The sequence below is a fragment of the Atractosteus spatula genome, chromosome 13 (assembly GCF_055471065.1).
Source record: "Atractosteus spatula isolate fAtrSpa1 chromosome 13, fAtrSpa1.hap1, whole genome shotgun sequence".
NCBI classification, from domain to species: domain Eukaryota; kingdom Metazoa; phylum Chordata; class Actinopteri; order Semionotiformes; family Lepisosteidae; genus Atractosteus; species Atractosteus spatula.
The window spans coordinates 24,793,673-24,810,414 of record NC_142718.1 but is presented as its reverse complement, the minus strand read 5'-3'; the positions used below and the strand labels follow the sequence as shown (position 1 = coordinate 24,810,414).

Below are 16,742 nucleotides of genomic sequence, written 5' to 3'. Positions count from 1 at the left end.
TAATGTGAAAGAAAATGTAAAACTCATATGTGCATAAAGTATTCAAACCTTTTTGCTGTTTGGCAAATCGAAATTAAAAAAATGTAAAAAAAAAACTCCTTAACAAGCAACACAACTACTGGAGTGGCTTTTGTTTATGTGGTTCATATGCTTTTGCAATAAATACATCTGTCTCTGTAAGGTTCCTCCCTGCCTAGATCAGGCTGTTCCTTCAAACTGAGCAGCTGGGCAAGGATGAAACTTGTAAGTCTTCAGTTTGTGCATTCAGGTTTGGAGTACAATGTTAATTTGTCAAAACTTGTATGCATTATTTTTTTAATTTTACAAAATGTGTCACCGTAGAAAGGTCGGTGGCTCTTTTATTAGAGTGAGGAAGTCTAAATGTTAAATTAGTTCCTCTTTAAAAGCTAACTGTTACAGTGTTACTGAATGTATGGTACAGTAAATGTAACCATGCCTTTAAGTGACTGACCCCAGAATCAAAGTGTTATGTGCAGGGCTATTCACATCATCTGCTCTTGAGACCATTAAAAAAAATGCCACTAACCTAAAAGGCATCTCAAGGTCAGATAGCTAATGACTTGACTCATTAAATTTTTTGTTTATCAGTTCCCTTAACTCCGACTAAAACACAGTACATTTATCTTTCAGGTAAGTAATTACATGTCTACATTTGCCTAGTGGATTGTTTAAATAGCATTTTATAGAGCTGTGCATGCAGTAGCAAGATGCCATCTATTAAAAAAAACTGTCTGTAAAAACAACACCTCTCATTATTTAAGCAGTTACAGTAGCTCCATATCTTGTGCTTCAATAACTTTAGAGATTGTGTGATAAATATGTTGTTTTAGAACTATACATTCTCATTTTTCCTAGCTTTAAAACATCTACGGATATTCTTTTTTCCCCGTTTCATTCCTTTATTTTACCAGGTAAAAAGAAATTGAGAAATTCATACAATGATGACCCAGAGACCCATTTCTACAGCAGGGCAAATACTGGAGCAATCTGAGTGAAGTATCTTGCTCAAGGGTACACATGCAGAATTTGCCCTCCACTGCCCTCCAGTTTGCAGTCCAGGCTCCTACCATTGACCCCACACTGCTTTTTCCCCCCTTAATCAAAAAGAAGAGGATTTACCTGGTTGCATTAACTGTGATGTTGAGGTCTCCTGCACTACTGTTTCTGTTCACATCCAATAAGAAACTGACATTGACCTGAAATGGATTTGCAATCATCAATGTATTTTCTGTTAGAATGGCACTTTAAAAACTGAAATGCGAACATTATGTTCATCATAAGGAAACAAAAGTGATAATACATTTTTTTTCTTGTGCTGGTATACTGTAGGTTTTCCCACTCTGTTCAAACTGCCCACAATGATCCCACACTGTGGTGAAAGTATTTGAAGGGAATAAGTGATAAGGCTCTGGCACGAATTCTGGTGTAAAGCAAAACTCAAACTCCCACATATTTCCCACACTGCAATTAAGAAAGTATTAGGTCACTGTATAATAACTGTATACTCCAAAACATTTGCCACTCTCATAAATTAGGCTTCTGAGTACAACCTCTCCCAACCAAGAAAAACGCATTCCTCTTGTACCGTACTCTTACTGATGTGTTATGACACATGCTGAATGCAGCATTCAAAGTAGGGCAACGTACTGTACAGTAGGTTTGTGTGGAATCACCAGTTTTAGGCTGTGAACAACACAGTGTTAATCAAAATCTCTTCTAAACCACTAGGAAGCAATATTCCTAACTCATTCATACTATTAAATGTAATCCCATGCCGTCCATCATTAAATCTAAAATATTAAGGCTACTGTGCAAAAACTTTTAAGGCATGTACTGGTTCCTAAGATTATCATCACAGACACAACATAAGGGAACATATTTTTTGACAACTGATACTGTATGTTTGTATAACCATTTGATTTTAGTAATATACTCCATAATCATTGAAAACATCTACTGTACCCTTGTTAGAGAGTTAATGTACAGATTCCCCACACTGCAGTCCAGTCCAACTGTTGGCTGTTCTTGTTCAGTGATTTCACAGCTGATATGCTTCTCTTCCTGAAATCAAATGCATATTTATCCACATTCATTATCTTTATGGATATGCTTTATGATATAAAAGGCATATAAAACCTTAGTGTAACTCATAAAGGGTAAGAATGCAAAAAACTTTCAGTAACTCACAAATGTTAAGAACTTCAAAATAAAATCCTTATACATGTATAATCAGGGAACAATACACTATACGTAATTATAAAATCATCAAGCACAGACTGAGAACAAAGTGTGCAAATCGGCCATGTGTAAAAGCTGATACTGTCTATACAGTATCTTCATCAAGTATACACTTAACTGTGTCAAGATGCAAGCGCATTGTGAATCTTACCGAATCCAAGACTTTAATAAAATACAGCGTATTCGGGAATCTTATATGGAGTGCAGCTTGGAAGGCATCATCTCCTGCATTAAACAGACTCACGTTCAACATTATAGTCTTCCCATTCCCTAATGCAAAATACGACTTGCCTTTATGGGACCTGGAAGAGATACAAACAGGTATATTGGTGTCATAATACACAGCATTTTGTATAACATCTCATTCAGACATATTTAAAAAAATAAAACGGCATTGTTTGCTTTCTTTATCAACAAATACTTCCTATGCTATATCTGATAACATCACAGGATGTCCTACTTTGAAAACTGACATGTACTGTATATGAAATTCTGGCTTTTATCCAAAACATTAGTCACGGAACACCTTTGGGAAGGAAGCTGGCTCATCGACAAGCGGCAGAAGGTGAAAAAAAGATGGCATATAGGGGTTTTCAAGGTAATGGTGAATGGAACAAAAACAAACTACAATAAAAATTCCTGTAGCTGAAAAAAGATTTCAGATTTCAGGATTTGAATTGCACTGAGGAAAGTCTTCCTTGCCACTTTATCTATTCTAGTGTGAATTATTTTTTGGTTTTGTTTTGATTTTGGTCACATTTTTCTATCACTTCATACTCCAACGCCTTTGCTTCTTTCTGGCTGATGGTGATGTTTCCATGGTGCTGCTGATGAGCAGCTCAGCAGCTTGGAGCGTCTGTGAGAGCAGAGCACCAGGTGCGCATCTGGGTGTGTGACAAGACTCCACCAATGACACTTCTTTCTTATAAATAAGCAGATTTTATGTTTGAACAACAGTGGCCAACATAAAAATTAAAAAATCTATGAATGGCAGAAAAATAAACTCATACACATTTAAAATTAAATGGTGAAAAAAATGGCAACTGTATTAGCTCCTTTCATTTCAGCATGCATGCCGTGCTTTTTTTCTCTGTTAGTGGGAGGTATTTCACACTTGTGCTCATTCATTATAGAAAATATTGTTTGCAGATCAGGGGAACACAGTTGGTTGTTAATTTTTTTTCCCACCAGGAAATCAGAACATGAAGAAAAAACTTGTATTATATCTTTAAAAGTTTAATGCAAATGGATACTATGGTGAAAAAGTGAAGTAACTAAATGTTGCTAATGAACTGGCTTAACTAAATGCATGTGAAATTAAAAACTTGCAAAGTTGCTACATCAAATTTTATTTCAGTTAAAATTTTCTTTATGGAAAATATAAGTTATATTTCAGAGCAATCTTCACACTGTGACAAATCATCCATATATATTCTACATACCATTTCCAAAAGTAACACATTTTGTAGCCTAACGGCCTGAAATCAAGCCAATTAAGCAAAAGGTGATTCCATCAAGTACTAACTTAGGGATGTGTACACTTATCCAACATTTTTCTAGGTATTCATTTACTTTTCAGAATGTTTTTCTTTAATTGGAGGTTGAGTATTACACTGACTACATAAAGGTAAAATACATTCTGGTTTAATGTGTCTTGATTTCAGGCTGTTAGGCCATAAATGCTAATTTGGAAAGGGTGTATAGAGTTTCTATAGGCATTGTAGAGAATGACTTAAAGCTAACGTAGACAGGAAAACTATTAATATAATAAATGAATTACAGACAGATGCTAGGTATTACTGCTAGCTTTCTGTGGTACTGTAGTTTCACACATTCTAAACTAATGGAAACTTGAAGAAGCCCAGCAGATACTAAAGGAAGTTCTGTAAATGCTCTGTGGGTTTTTTTGTTGAAGTTATATCTGAGCACTGTTCACTGAATTGACCTTTTTATTTCCTTCATCATTTGGTGATATATACACAGAATGCCACAGAACACTTTGATTTCATCAGTATGAAGGCTGTCACGATTATAATCCCTCCTCTTAAGGGCGCTCCTGCTCTTTCACATTTTAGTTGATTATGTGCACCTGCCCCCAATCCTGCCCCTCCTTATTTTAGCCGGGCGCTCTCGTTACTCCTGGTTCTGCACTGGAAAACGGACGCCTGGAGGCCCACCTACCATCAAGTTGCCCCACATTTGTGGCTTGAGGGCACAGGCTTCCTGTCGGCGTCTTGACCCAGCTGAGTCCGGGGCTCAGAGTGCCTGGCCTCGTCATCCCATTTTTATTCCCTGTCCCTGCACCAGATCCCATTTTAACCTCGTCTTGTTTGTCTTGTTTGGATCACCCGGATTCAGACCCTGGACTTCCCCCCAGATTTCCCCCTGGACTCCCTTGGACTTGCTTGCCACGGCTATGCACCCCGAGCAACAGTTCACTGTCGTCACGCCCCCCTGTTTGTCAACCTGCCCTGTTCTTTGTCGTCTCCATTCCTACTCCACTCACTTCCGGATTATACCGTCTGCATAGGGTCCAGAACTACGTTTCACGGGAGCCTTGACCAGCTCCCGTTACAAAGGCCTAATTATATTATACTAGTTACAGTGCAAAATAACAGAAAATAAAATATATTCATCTTTAATCGGTCCTCTAAACTTGATTTTATTAGCAGGTTTGGTAATCTACCAAAGCATTCAGCTTTTTAAATAATGGCAACAAAAATTGAACTGTTTCATTCGATCTGACGATGATACTCAACATGATACTATTCAACATGATACTCAGATAAAAAATAAAATGACTTTGCTAAAGTCAGAAATATCCAACCCTATCTATAATAACGATGGATTTTGACATTTATGGAGACAAAATAATGCAAAAAGACGTACAGTAAAGTGAAACATTTAAACAACATACAAACTACAAAGTGTGTGCCAGTGCAGTCTAGTTATCTGATCTTCCCTTTGAAGACAAGCATGGTTTGATTATTCATTTTCTGTATGTAAGGCATACAAAGTTACTGTCTACACTTCAAAGACATCAGCCTTTTATCTAAAAAAATATTATAATGATGTTTCAGTTTATCTTATCTGTGGATTCATAACATGCAAAAAATTATATACCAAATTTAAGGAATCAATAAGACTGACCTAAGCATAAAGGAACAAGTAATAGGTTTATTCCATGCTGAAAAAAAGAAGAAAGAGAACACAACGTTTCGGCCGTGGAGCCTTCTTCAGGTGTGAGAGAGACAGGGCAGTAGGCAAAGGTAAAGTACTCTTTGTTGTGTTCTCTTTCTTCTTTTTTTCAGCATGGAATAAACCTATTACTTGTTCCTTTGCAGCCTACGCATGCTGACGCAGCTACCCACCTAAAATACTAAGCATAAAGGATCATGGTTGATGAATAACATTGTTCTTTTGTTCTGACATTAATATACATCATGTAAAGTGATTAGATCAAAATGTTACATTTGAAAAGGACTGAAAAGTTAAGTACAATAACATTAAAACAGTCACTTACTGTGGTAAGACAAGCCCAGCTGAAACCCGCAGATTTGTGGAACAGTTTGGCCAGACACAGTATCGTGCAAACATGGTCTGTACATAAATCAAAAAGAAACAAGAGCAATGAATAGAGTGTTCATACTTCATATTTTATATGTACTTAATATCTGAATTAACTCTTAGCCTTCAAGTGGTCCTTAACTAAATATGAAAGAGTTTTTTTGTTTTCCTTCTGTAGTGTTGCAATATAAGACATCAGGAGATTAATCTAAAACCTATCTTAAAACCACATTTTGGCAGGATATAAAACAATCATTTCTTAAATACAGTGAAGCAGGCATGCCTGAGCAAACATATTATGACAGATTTTAATCACTGACATTAGGCCTAAGAAAAACTGTAAGATTGATCACAGACCTTATTACTGACAAAACTGTTGTCTCCCTCCCTCTGTTGAAGGATGGGTTTGAGATCTTGGAGATGGCTGGAGTCTCTTTTATTCACCTTATGTTCTCCCAGCTGGTAGGTTGCCTCAAACTGAATTGGGGTAAAAATATCTCTGACTTCTTTCTATAACAAAAACAAAGAAATCACATCATTGAAAATTCTGTAAGCAGAATTCTTACACTATGGTTTCACATGTCCACTGCATTTATGGTGACAAATTCAAATGTGTCTGACATAGACTGTTAGTATGTATCAAATGGTAGAATTTTTTTTCTAGGCCTTCCAATGGCTTGCTTTTAGCCCCAGGGAAAGCTTAGACGGAAAAAAATCACTCCAGTCTTATTGTAAATATTTGTAAAGAACATTCTAAAAACACAACCAAGAAAGTTGCATATACTGTATAAATATCTGGCTGCACAGTGCTTTAACATCCAAATCTCATATTAATAAATCCTGTTTTACACATTTTTTATGTACGGTATATACTAATTCAATGTCTGTGCTCCCTATCGTTATGACTATAGTGGTGTTTACAAAATGGCTTCTGTAGTTGATCTTGTTTAATGAATGTCTTGTACCACTTTCTAAATTTCTAGAGTCTCCTATCACATTCACTTTGATCTCTAGTCTTTGACTGATCCATTCTCTCCTCACACTAGACGAATGCTTCATTGGCTCAAGTTAACTAACAGATCAGAGAAAAAGCCTTCAAATCTTCATAATTTATTGTGGTTCTCTGTGTCATCCTAGAATTTAAGGTGTAGTACTTTGATCAGTTTTAGCCTCCCAAGAGAAACTACTGACTTTAAGTACAAGTCATTACAATCTGACGCTGGACTGAAATTATCTGCCGAGTAAGCTGAAACTATCCACCTTTGTATCTGAGCATTGGCATGATTTATATCTGGCATTTTCAGTCGTATGATTAAATCTTTTCTGCCAGATGCATGCACTTGTCACGTACCATATTATATCTTGTTATGCTATTTATATTAGATTTGTTTTTCTGTCTTTTGCTGTATTTTTTCGCTGTTCACATTGGTGAAATGTGATGCATGCGTCTTAGCCAAGTCGTCATTACAGATGTGAGTTGTTTTTAATGAATAATAGCACCTGATAAAAACCAGTGTTTTAACACAGGGAAAACATATAAACTCCATGCAGATAGTGCCCCAGGAATTGAACCAAAGACTCCAGGCCTGCAAGGCAGCAATGCTAACTAGTGTGCCACCATGCTGCCCCTATTTTTGTACTAGATGTTTAATAGTTTACATATAATAAAGAGGTCTAATAGATGTGTAACGTCTTAATGTGTTTGACCTCGGCTGGCCTCCTTTTTATGGAACTCCTGAGACAGACTATGTCCTCAGTGTGAGCTCCTGTGGGTGGGTATGGAGTACTTTGCTAAAACTAGCACGTACAACTGATGTTAGACATTCAAATATGTAAACAACAAGTGACTCCAATAGAATATCTAGTATCATGGGAACGAAAGGAAACTATTTTTCTCTGGTCTTCCTCTTCTCTTCATCATACAGTATGTCATTTGACTATGTTGACCTTAATCATAATGATTCAGACTGCGTACACTTCTGTTTTTGACTGAATATTCAGTCACAACATAAAACACACAGTTTAAGAATCTTTTTTACGTTACTTAAAGACTAAATGCTACTTACTTGCCATATTGTATTTATCTATCGGAATATTACACAGAAAAGGGAAAAGATCCAACACTTCCTAAATGACAGTGACTTGTATAGAACTCTGGTCCCTCTCCAAACTAAATGGACAAATGTGTTTGGCATGTTCAGAGTGAGAAAGCCCAGATGTCACAGCACAAAGTATTGTTCTGTGTGTAATGTAATGTAAATAATTTTTCATACAAAACCTCTATGTAGAGTTTATGTTATAATTATAAAAAACTAAAAATCAAAAGACAACTTTCTGCTTCAGTATTACAGTCAATAAGTATAGCCTCTTTTTTATAACACATAACTTTACAGTTTCTCAGAACAAAATGCAAATTGTTATCCGCTTCAATATTATCTTGGGAGAGAAATAACAGTATGCAAAAATGTTCAGTTTAACTATCTAAAACATGCTTTGTGTGATTATCTTCTGTTATTTTATGGTTTCCAAAAGATAAAGAAATCTAGCCAGCTATGCAGGAAAGGTACACACAAAGATGGGATATGTGGGCATAAGTAACGGTTCAGATGTCAAGAAAAGGTAGCATTCGGCTTCAACTAAAAATATTCCCCATCTTTTACTACTTCTGATATATCAAAGAAAGGGATGAACTACTGTGAAATAATCAAGGATGGCCAGGTGTTGGCAGTCAGGTGTGCCTATAGACACACCCAGAGGTCCTCAGAATGTATTTATGGAGTCCCCAAAAGCAAGAGCTTTGCACCCCAAGTCTAATAGACTGGAACATCAGCACTTTCACATAGCGGAGCAGATCTGCTCTGACTGTGTTTTTGATGGATAAGTTGATGTGCAATTCCACTTTCGCAGTTGTTAGTAGCATTACAGCATTATTTATAATAGCTGTAGATCAATCTGATGTGACTCTTAAGGTAAGGAGTACTTACTGAGAGTGATTTGATGAAAAGGGGTCAACCAAAACAAGTTGAAGTGCCCCGAGTATGACAATAATTGCAATGGACAGACTAGCAGACTGACAGCAAAGGTAAAAAAAGTTGAGCTAACACAGACATCTACACTATGCAGGAATGCTGGTGCATCCCAGCTCCAGTCCCATGTTGCCTGTGTGTGAAAACTGAACAGCCTGAGGCCCTGACGATTACAATAGCACACTTGATTAAATGATTCCCCCAGGTGTGGTAGATAGACAGCCCCTGATTGTCCTTCCACATGTCCAGTGCTTCAATTCACATTGACAAGCTAGCTTTGACCAAATCGCGTGTTATCTAATTCATTCTAATTTTCCACAAGGTCTCTGCTGCATCTGTTGTGCATTACATTCATTACTCTAATTATCTATTAATTATTCAATTCTAAAAATATATAAAATCTACATTAGCCATGCAGGGATTAGTCCTGACAGATAATCATACTTGTTTATCTCAAACATCTTTATAATTTTCTGTAAACCATCAGCAGCAATATATCATTTACTTTTAGAAATATGAGAACAACCAGGAAACCCTGGTAAAAGAGCAGTTTTGGAAAGTCATGCGGGTATCAGCTTACATCTGAAATATTAACTCAAAACATATTTTAGTTATTTTGATAAATAAACTCTTTGTTAATAATGATGATATTAATTATTTTGTCTCAAATTCTTTTGTCTGAGAAGGACTATTTTGAAATGGGTTGTCTGTCTAATGTATAGGCTAACACGTTATTAAAAACATTAACCTATTTATACATTCCTTTTAGTTGTCATAACTCAACAACTGTATCATATTATAGAGGCATCATTCATTTACGAAGGTTTCCTTTAGATTATGCTCAATCATGTTAAATAATCACAGGCCCGAAAAGCCAGAACATAACTCCATCTTAACCTCCTGAAAGAGAAAACATTATATGACCTACAAAGACTACATATTGCAATGAATCCTTTAGCCTCATAAGCCCAGAAAAGCTTAACCTGGAAAATGGTTGGAAATTGATTTGAGACTAAAGCATGCTATTCCTGGTATATTGATTTTACCAGTAAGTATTTGTCTTGTAAAAAAATTCACTTACCCTCATGTATGCTTGGTGAGTCACACAACTCATGCGGTTGTGCAAAGCATTTATTTTTCCTGATGTGCTATTGGAGGTCCCATTTCCAATAAAATAAAACCTGTAAGGAAATCCTTCTTTTCGGCGGACATCTGCAGTTAGGTTGTAAAGGAGACCTAAATAAAGAAAACAGAAATTCCAGGTCATAAAATACAAGGTTAGTAATAAAATAAAACACTTCTGTAAAATATTGGGACTCTACAAAACTGCCACTACAAGATAGTAGAAAAATAAGAATACATGATCTTGCAGTGTATGCCAATTGAAACTTAAGTCATTTTGTTTAAATGTTTAAAGAAAAAAAAATAACACTGAATAAATTTATTTTTTATATTAATTTTGTTGTACATTTTCAAAAAACATATATTGCATCTTTTGGTCTAACGAATCAAAAAGCAATACTATTTTTTCATATGACTGAATTACCAAATTAAATGTGGTTGCTGTTAAAAATAGCATAACTAATCCAAAAACTTAAGCGTGAAAACCTTAACAGTCAAGAGATGCACAGTTTGTTTTTAGACATTGTCTTATAACTATCAATGGTATTAAAAGAGCAATGGCTTTTTGAAGCAAGCTATTACAATTAGTCATCTTCATACTCCAGGTTTACAGGAAAAAACTACTGAGACATTACAAAAATCCTTTAAAAAAATCTTATAAAAGAAAACTTTTAAAGTAATTTAAAAAAATTCTGGAACTAAAAACCAGCATTTCGTTGAAGTAAAGTTGAGGCTTTAACTTTCTAAACATTCAAAATAAGAAAAAATATTGATGACATGTTTCTGAATTGCTAAAAGAATCTAGAATTTTCTCTGCATAAACATTCACTGGTTTCCTGTTCTAAAGTGTTTGAACGGACAGGTAGATAGGACAGGAAGATAGATAGCTTTAAAAGAAGGTCAAATAAGTATCTTACAACCTTGACCATTTCCTCATCGTGCTGTAAAATATACTGCACCTACAGTACCATGAAATTATAATTTGTTTGCATTTATCACATAGTTAATTTTCTCAAGAACATAGAAGTTCGATAAAAAAACACCAAAACTTTTGTTACAGTATATATCATACAAATCAAAAGAGAAAGAAAAAATATATTAAACCTGGGAAAACATGGAATGAATGAAGTTCTGGTCGGTGATCAGTCAAAGACTTGTTGCATAAACAGCCCTAACTGGAATCACTCTTTAGTTTTTGCCCTTCACTATTAGTTGAATTTAAGGGCATTACACAAAGCAGCTGAACACACTTAAGTCAAAACTGTTCTTAGGGGATAATGTCTTTGTGTGCAGTACTTACTGTATTTAATATTAAATAAATTTTATGCATTGAGGCACAGGACTAAATATTTCCACTCTGTTCTTTTAGGTAGGTTTCAGAGTATTTAGCAAAACCACCATTGATTAATAAAAAAACAACACCCCAGACATTGTAACTGTATTTTTCCACAAGGAGGTATGGTCATGAGAGATAACAGCTGTTTTTGTCTTTATGGTAGGTTAATATATGCTGTGCACATACAACTGTAGAAACATGAGCAGAACTTAAAAAAAGAAGTGTTTTGTAGTCTGTTTTGCAATATGAATGTAAAAGTATCAATACTCCAATATGCATTTTCAAACAAATATAAAAAACTCAATTAAAATACAATTAGTATACTAAGGATACTAAGTACTAAGTACTAGGATACTGTAAATGGACACCCATGCTAGAATAAGAAGAAAGTTTATTTTATCATTTTAAAATATTGTCAGTGAACTTCCATTTGATTTTATAGCTCTAGTTTAGCTAGACTGTTCTCCCCTTAATTGTCATTTACAGTATATTTAGCTATTGTCTTCAGTTTATTACATGTTGGGAAATAGTGTCATTTTTGTTTTCTTTTAAATATTTTTCCATGCTCTGAGCCTGAAATAGTTTACTTGTGGCTCCATGCCCCAATGACCAGACCATTTTATTGGCCTTTTTCAGTGTGTCAGTTCAGGCTTTCTCCATAAAACTGACACACCTCCATAATTAACTGGCGTCTGACTGAAAACTGGTTTATCACCTTTAATTACCTACAGGAAGCCTTTGTCTTTCTTTTTTTTTTCTAAGAAAAAAAAACAAAGCACTCAATTAGTGTAATAACACTTAATGAGAATAATTTACATACTTATCGAAAAAGCACACAAACCTGAGTAAATACAACTTAATTAAAATCTCTATATTTGGGTGGCAATGAAAATAAAATGCACTACCTATATATCCTGGAATGTATCTGCCTTTGATCTGAAAGCACAGTGTGATATTCATGCAGACTGCAGGTTTTCCATTCTCAGTGCATGCAGGCTTTGTACGGTTAACAGATGGAGGGAGAATCATGGAGACTTCTACAATCACCACTGCACGGGTTCTGTCAAGAGTTAAGGAAAACACGAATAAGCCAGAAAATGAGTGATTCTTACTCTCACCCATACACAGGATCAATACAAAACTTTTTAATGCTTTAAACCTTGCGAGAGGCAATATGAATATGCAAAAAATAAATTTATTCGATCAACACAATATATCAATAACACCTGCAATTGATTCTGGAATTCGAAAATGGAGTGCAAATTCTTTAATATAATAAAATAATCTGAAAAATGTTGTGATTTTATAGTTAGAAGATTCACACTTGCTACATAAGGTCATCATAAGCAAACATTTTATTAGTGCATGTATGAGGTTAATCAAAGCTTTTGTGTTCACTTTTAATTATTTAAGATTTGTTATTTTTATTCTCTGAATACTCAGTTCCCACCTTAGTACTATGGCAGAATCAGACAGGAAGGCACCAACTGCAACATCTGTAGAAAACAGACAGTTAATAAATGTAAATTATTAATAAATGTAATTAGTTTTAAGACATCAGTTTCCATTGGTGGTACCCTCTATATGAAACTACCATTCAGTAATATTAAAGCAGTATTGTCTGTCTTTTAATCAACAGAATGCCTCTTGTAATATTAGTCTCATTTGCCTTAATATGAGGCAGTTAAGTCACTAATACTTAGAAAATTTTTAACATGATCTCCTATTTCTTTTCCCCTGGACCTGTCAAACTGATATCCTTCATACTACTATGAAGCCTGTTTGGCCTGTTTACTGCTGCCATCATATTGAATGTGCTGCAAAAGAGGGGATTTATTTTCCATTTTAAAAAAATGACAATTTTTTTCTTTCAAACTAACTTAAACACCTTATCTCTTTCATACATTTACCCTTGAAAAAACACAGACACAGACTACACAACTGTGTCTTCCTTTTCCTTTTTCCTTTTGCTTCCTTGTTATAATGCAACATTATACCATCTAACAATTCTCCTCTGCTTCTAAAAGCATGTTGTTTGCTTATAGCTGTTTCTTTTTTGTTAAAAAATTACAATGTTAAAATTACAAATACTCTGAGAAGTTGGAAATAAGGATTAGATCTGTCAGTAATGAAAGAACAACAAGTAAAAGCAAACCTTTTATGTGATGGAAGTTTGCATAAACACCAAAGGAACGCTTAAAAGACCTTAACTATGAGAAGGGCTTAATCTAATGTTTATGCAGCGGGACACGGTCTAGTGCTGTAGAAAGCCCAATATAACAGTGGAGGTTAATTGTAAAAAAGAAAATCCTAGGAGATTTTAAAAATTGAATACATAAGAAATATGGCCTGCTTCATAAGGAAACTATCTTCCCTCAGTCTGACAAGAGCTAGATTAGTGAAAAGTTTTATTAGCTACTGGTATCCTACCAACATTGGTATCAGTCAGTAATTCACTGCTGTTCCAAGCATCACCTTACAATGTGCTTGGTCAAATGCAGAGCTAAAAAAAATGTTACCTGGGTAACCATTTCCATCAACATCAATGCGTCCAGATACAGACTGGCCAAACATCTTAAAGGCATTACCGATTATACTTCCTGTTATTTTCTAAAAAAAAAAAAAAGAGTACAACAGGGAAAACAAAAAATAATATTGAAAAGAAATGCAAGAAGTTGGGTGATCTTTATCACAATACAATACAAATTTTAAATGTGTAGCATTGTTTACATCACTAAGCTAAAGATTTCAAAAGTCAGATTTTACTCCTTCCCTCCCAATAATTGCTTAAAACCGTAAAAGATGTTTCTAATCACTGTAAAGAATGCTTCTGAACTGCTTTAGGAAATTACACCAATTCAGTCTGACATTCTCTCCTCAAGTCTGTTTTTCCTCTGTTGTCCAGAGTCACCAATGTGTGAGAACAATGAACTCATTGTCACAGGATGGAGGAGACCATTTGACAGGAGGAGGAAATGCTGACCTCACAATCTGATGCTCAGAAACTATAGGATCCTGTCAGTGTCAAGGCCTCCTCTGCTCAGCACAAACGCCAGCTGTAAACCTACTTGAGAGAAGGTCTGTGATATCCCTCTTTTCCTTCCATTGTAGATATAAATAGCTCCCTGAAGATCTTCTTCCTGCGGAGCTCCAATCGCCACATCTGCAAAAGGATTTTTTTTATATTTAAAAAAAAGAAAAAAATTAGCTATGGTCTTCATACACCCAACCGAATTATATATCTGAAATGCTTGTGATTTTAAAAGGAGCTTTCACATTAGGCATGTAGACATTCAATAAAATACTGTTTATATTATATAAATAATTAGCTTCCCTCATTGTGCTACCTTTGTTGTTGCTTTGGCTCCCAAGTTTTTTATCAAAAATATAAATTAATCTGTACTTAAGGCATCATTAGAATATATTCTATCTAATCTGAACAGCAACATTAAATATTTAAACAGAGCAGTCACTGCTTTCTGAATGGATCCAGTACAATAGTAAGCATCTAGTATTAACATCCTTGTCATCCTGTCAAGAAATACTGTCAAGTTTTACTTTTTCTTCTAAGTAATATAACAGTATATCACAAATTTATCTACAAGACTTGCTTCAAAGGACAGTTACACATACATAGAAATAACTACCACTATTTATTTATAAAACCTTAGTTAAAACTAACTAGTTAACAGAGTTTTAATTACTCAGATTATCATGTAATTTTGGTAGACGAATAAATTAAGATATCACAAATTTGCCTCTGTTGTAATTTAATGATGTCTATTGCATTATGAGAATTGCTGCAATATGCTTAATGGTTTCAGACTATCATGAATTGTGTTAAAAATAATAAAAGAATTCAAATAGAAATCAAATTAATGGTAAAACTAGTACAGAACTTTAGTGTCAGAAATGATCTCTGTACATAACTGTTGAAAATGTTTTACTTTTTAAACCACATCAACAAATAATCTCAGTTCCAATACCACATTTTCTTAATAGACCAGTGTTTATAGATTGCATTATTGCTCAGGAATGTTTTATTCAAATAATACAGCACATAGCAATCAGAGAAATCCAAAAATGAGATGTGAATAAGGTAAGATATTTCATTAGTTTACCTGGAAATCCATCATCATCAATATCTCCAAGATTGGTTATGGTCTCGCCAAACCTCGCAGAATACATATCACTTCCTACTAATTCAAATTCCAATTCTTGCAGTTTAGCCTAGACACAGAGAAACATGGAAAAATGTCATAGATGTTCTGTGACAGAAAAGTCAGCATATCCCAGTGTCCCTTAAATCTACACTTTACACAAGTTTCTCCTCAGCACAACAATGGTACACTAGCATTCTTGCTTTGCCATTCCTTTCCAGCTTTCATCTGAGTACCTCCATCTCAGTATATTACATCCTGTGAATGCAAATCACGCATCAAAAAAACACACTGAATTGTCCATTATTCACTGTACTGAAACATATTTTTCCAACTGTAAGAAGTGCTTCGAACTGAACAATAATATTTAAAGGTAAAAAAGATACACAAATTTTAATTGGGCCCATATGCTGAAATGTTATGGCATTCATGGGTGAGATCTTTATTGAAGAGAAAATATATATTTCTTGTTTAATAATCATGCACTATTGTTAAGTGAAAACCTTTTGCCAGAAGAAAAGGAAATATTTTGCAACTGCTGGATTTTCAAAAATACCCAATAATCATTTCAAAGTATTTTAAAGGAGCTTATTTTTGCACAATTTATGTTTTAGGCTGCTGTGTATGTCTTTTAGTGTTTTGAATGTGTATACTGTACAAACATGGAATATTTAAAAACAAATTACAGTACAGAAACATGCTTAAAGTACTGCATTGCAGAAACTATGTAGTTAATCATGTAATTCATTATTTCAGATTGTTGGAAGCCTGATTATCATTTGCCGAATAAATCGATGACATACTGTAAAGGGCATATTTGTGCAGCTATGTGTAATGAAGTATTTGGTATAAAAAGAAGGCAATGGGGACAATTTATTTGACTGTCTTAAAAAAAAAAACTTACTTTGCCCAAATTCATATACACGTAAACACGCCCTTCCTCTCGAACAGTACTGTGCATTGGTGCGCCAACAAGCAAGTCTGAGAGTCCATCTGAATTGAGGTCAACAGCACAGACGGAAGCTCCAAAATAAGATCCAAGCTGCAAAACAGGAAAATGCATTCACGCTCATCAAATGTTACTTGAATGAAATCATTAGCTTAACAAGGAAATGGTTATGTACAGTAATAGTCTCTTACCATCTTGCCGCTTAATTCAAAGATAATTTCCAAAGTACTTGTCGATCCAAAACTTAATATGTATGCCTGGAACAGAACAAATGACAAAGTCTGTAGTTGTGATTCACATCACGCTTTCCAGAACATGTTAAT

At 34.8% G+C, this 16,742-nt stretch overlaps 1 protein-coding gene across 2 annotated transcripts in view; it reads right to left on the bottom strand.

Annotated features, from left to right (window-relative positions):
• The window catches only part of itga4 (integrin alpha 4), a 40,007-nt gene that overhangs the window by 10,487 nt on the left and 12,778 nt on the right, over nt 1-16,742 (bottom strand). For both annotated transcript variants that reach the window (XM_088929894.1, XM_088929895.1), the window contains 13 exons: nt 16,611-16,676; nt 16,375-16,512; nt 15,432-15,540; nt 14,379-14,473; nt 13,830-13,920; nt 12,761-12,806; nt 12,216-12,370; nt 9,934-10,088; nt 6,184-6,336; nt 5,783-5,859; nt 2,411-2,561; nt 1,984-2,082; nt 1,141-1,217 (listed from right to left, as the gene is read on the bottom strand). In XM_088929894.1, coding sequence (XP_088786020.1) covers nt 1,141-1,217; nt 1,984-2,082; nt 2,411-2,561; nt 5,783-5,859; nt 6,184-6,336; nt 9,934-10,088; nt 12,216-12,370; nt 12,761-12,806; nt 13,830-13,920; nt 14,379-14,473; nt 15,432-15,540; nt 16,375-16,512; nt 16,611-16,676 — 1,412 coding nt within the window. The remainder of the gene's footprint in view (nt 1-1,140; nt 1,218-1,983; nt 2,083-2,410; nt 2,562-5,782; nt 5,860-6,183; nt 6,337-9,933; nt 10,089-12,215; nt 12,371-12,760; nt 12,807-13,829; nt 13,921-14,378; nt 14,474-15,431; nt 15,541-16,374; nt 16,513-16,610; nt 16,677-16,742) is intronic.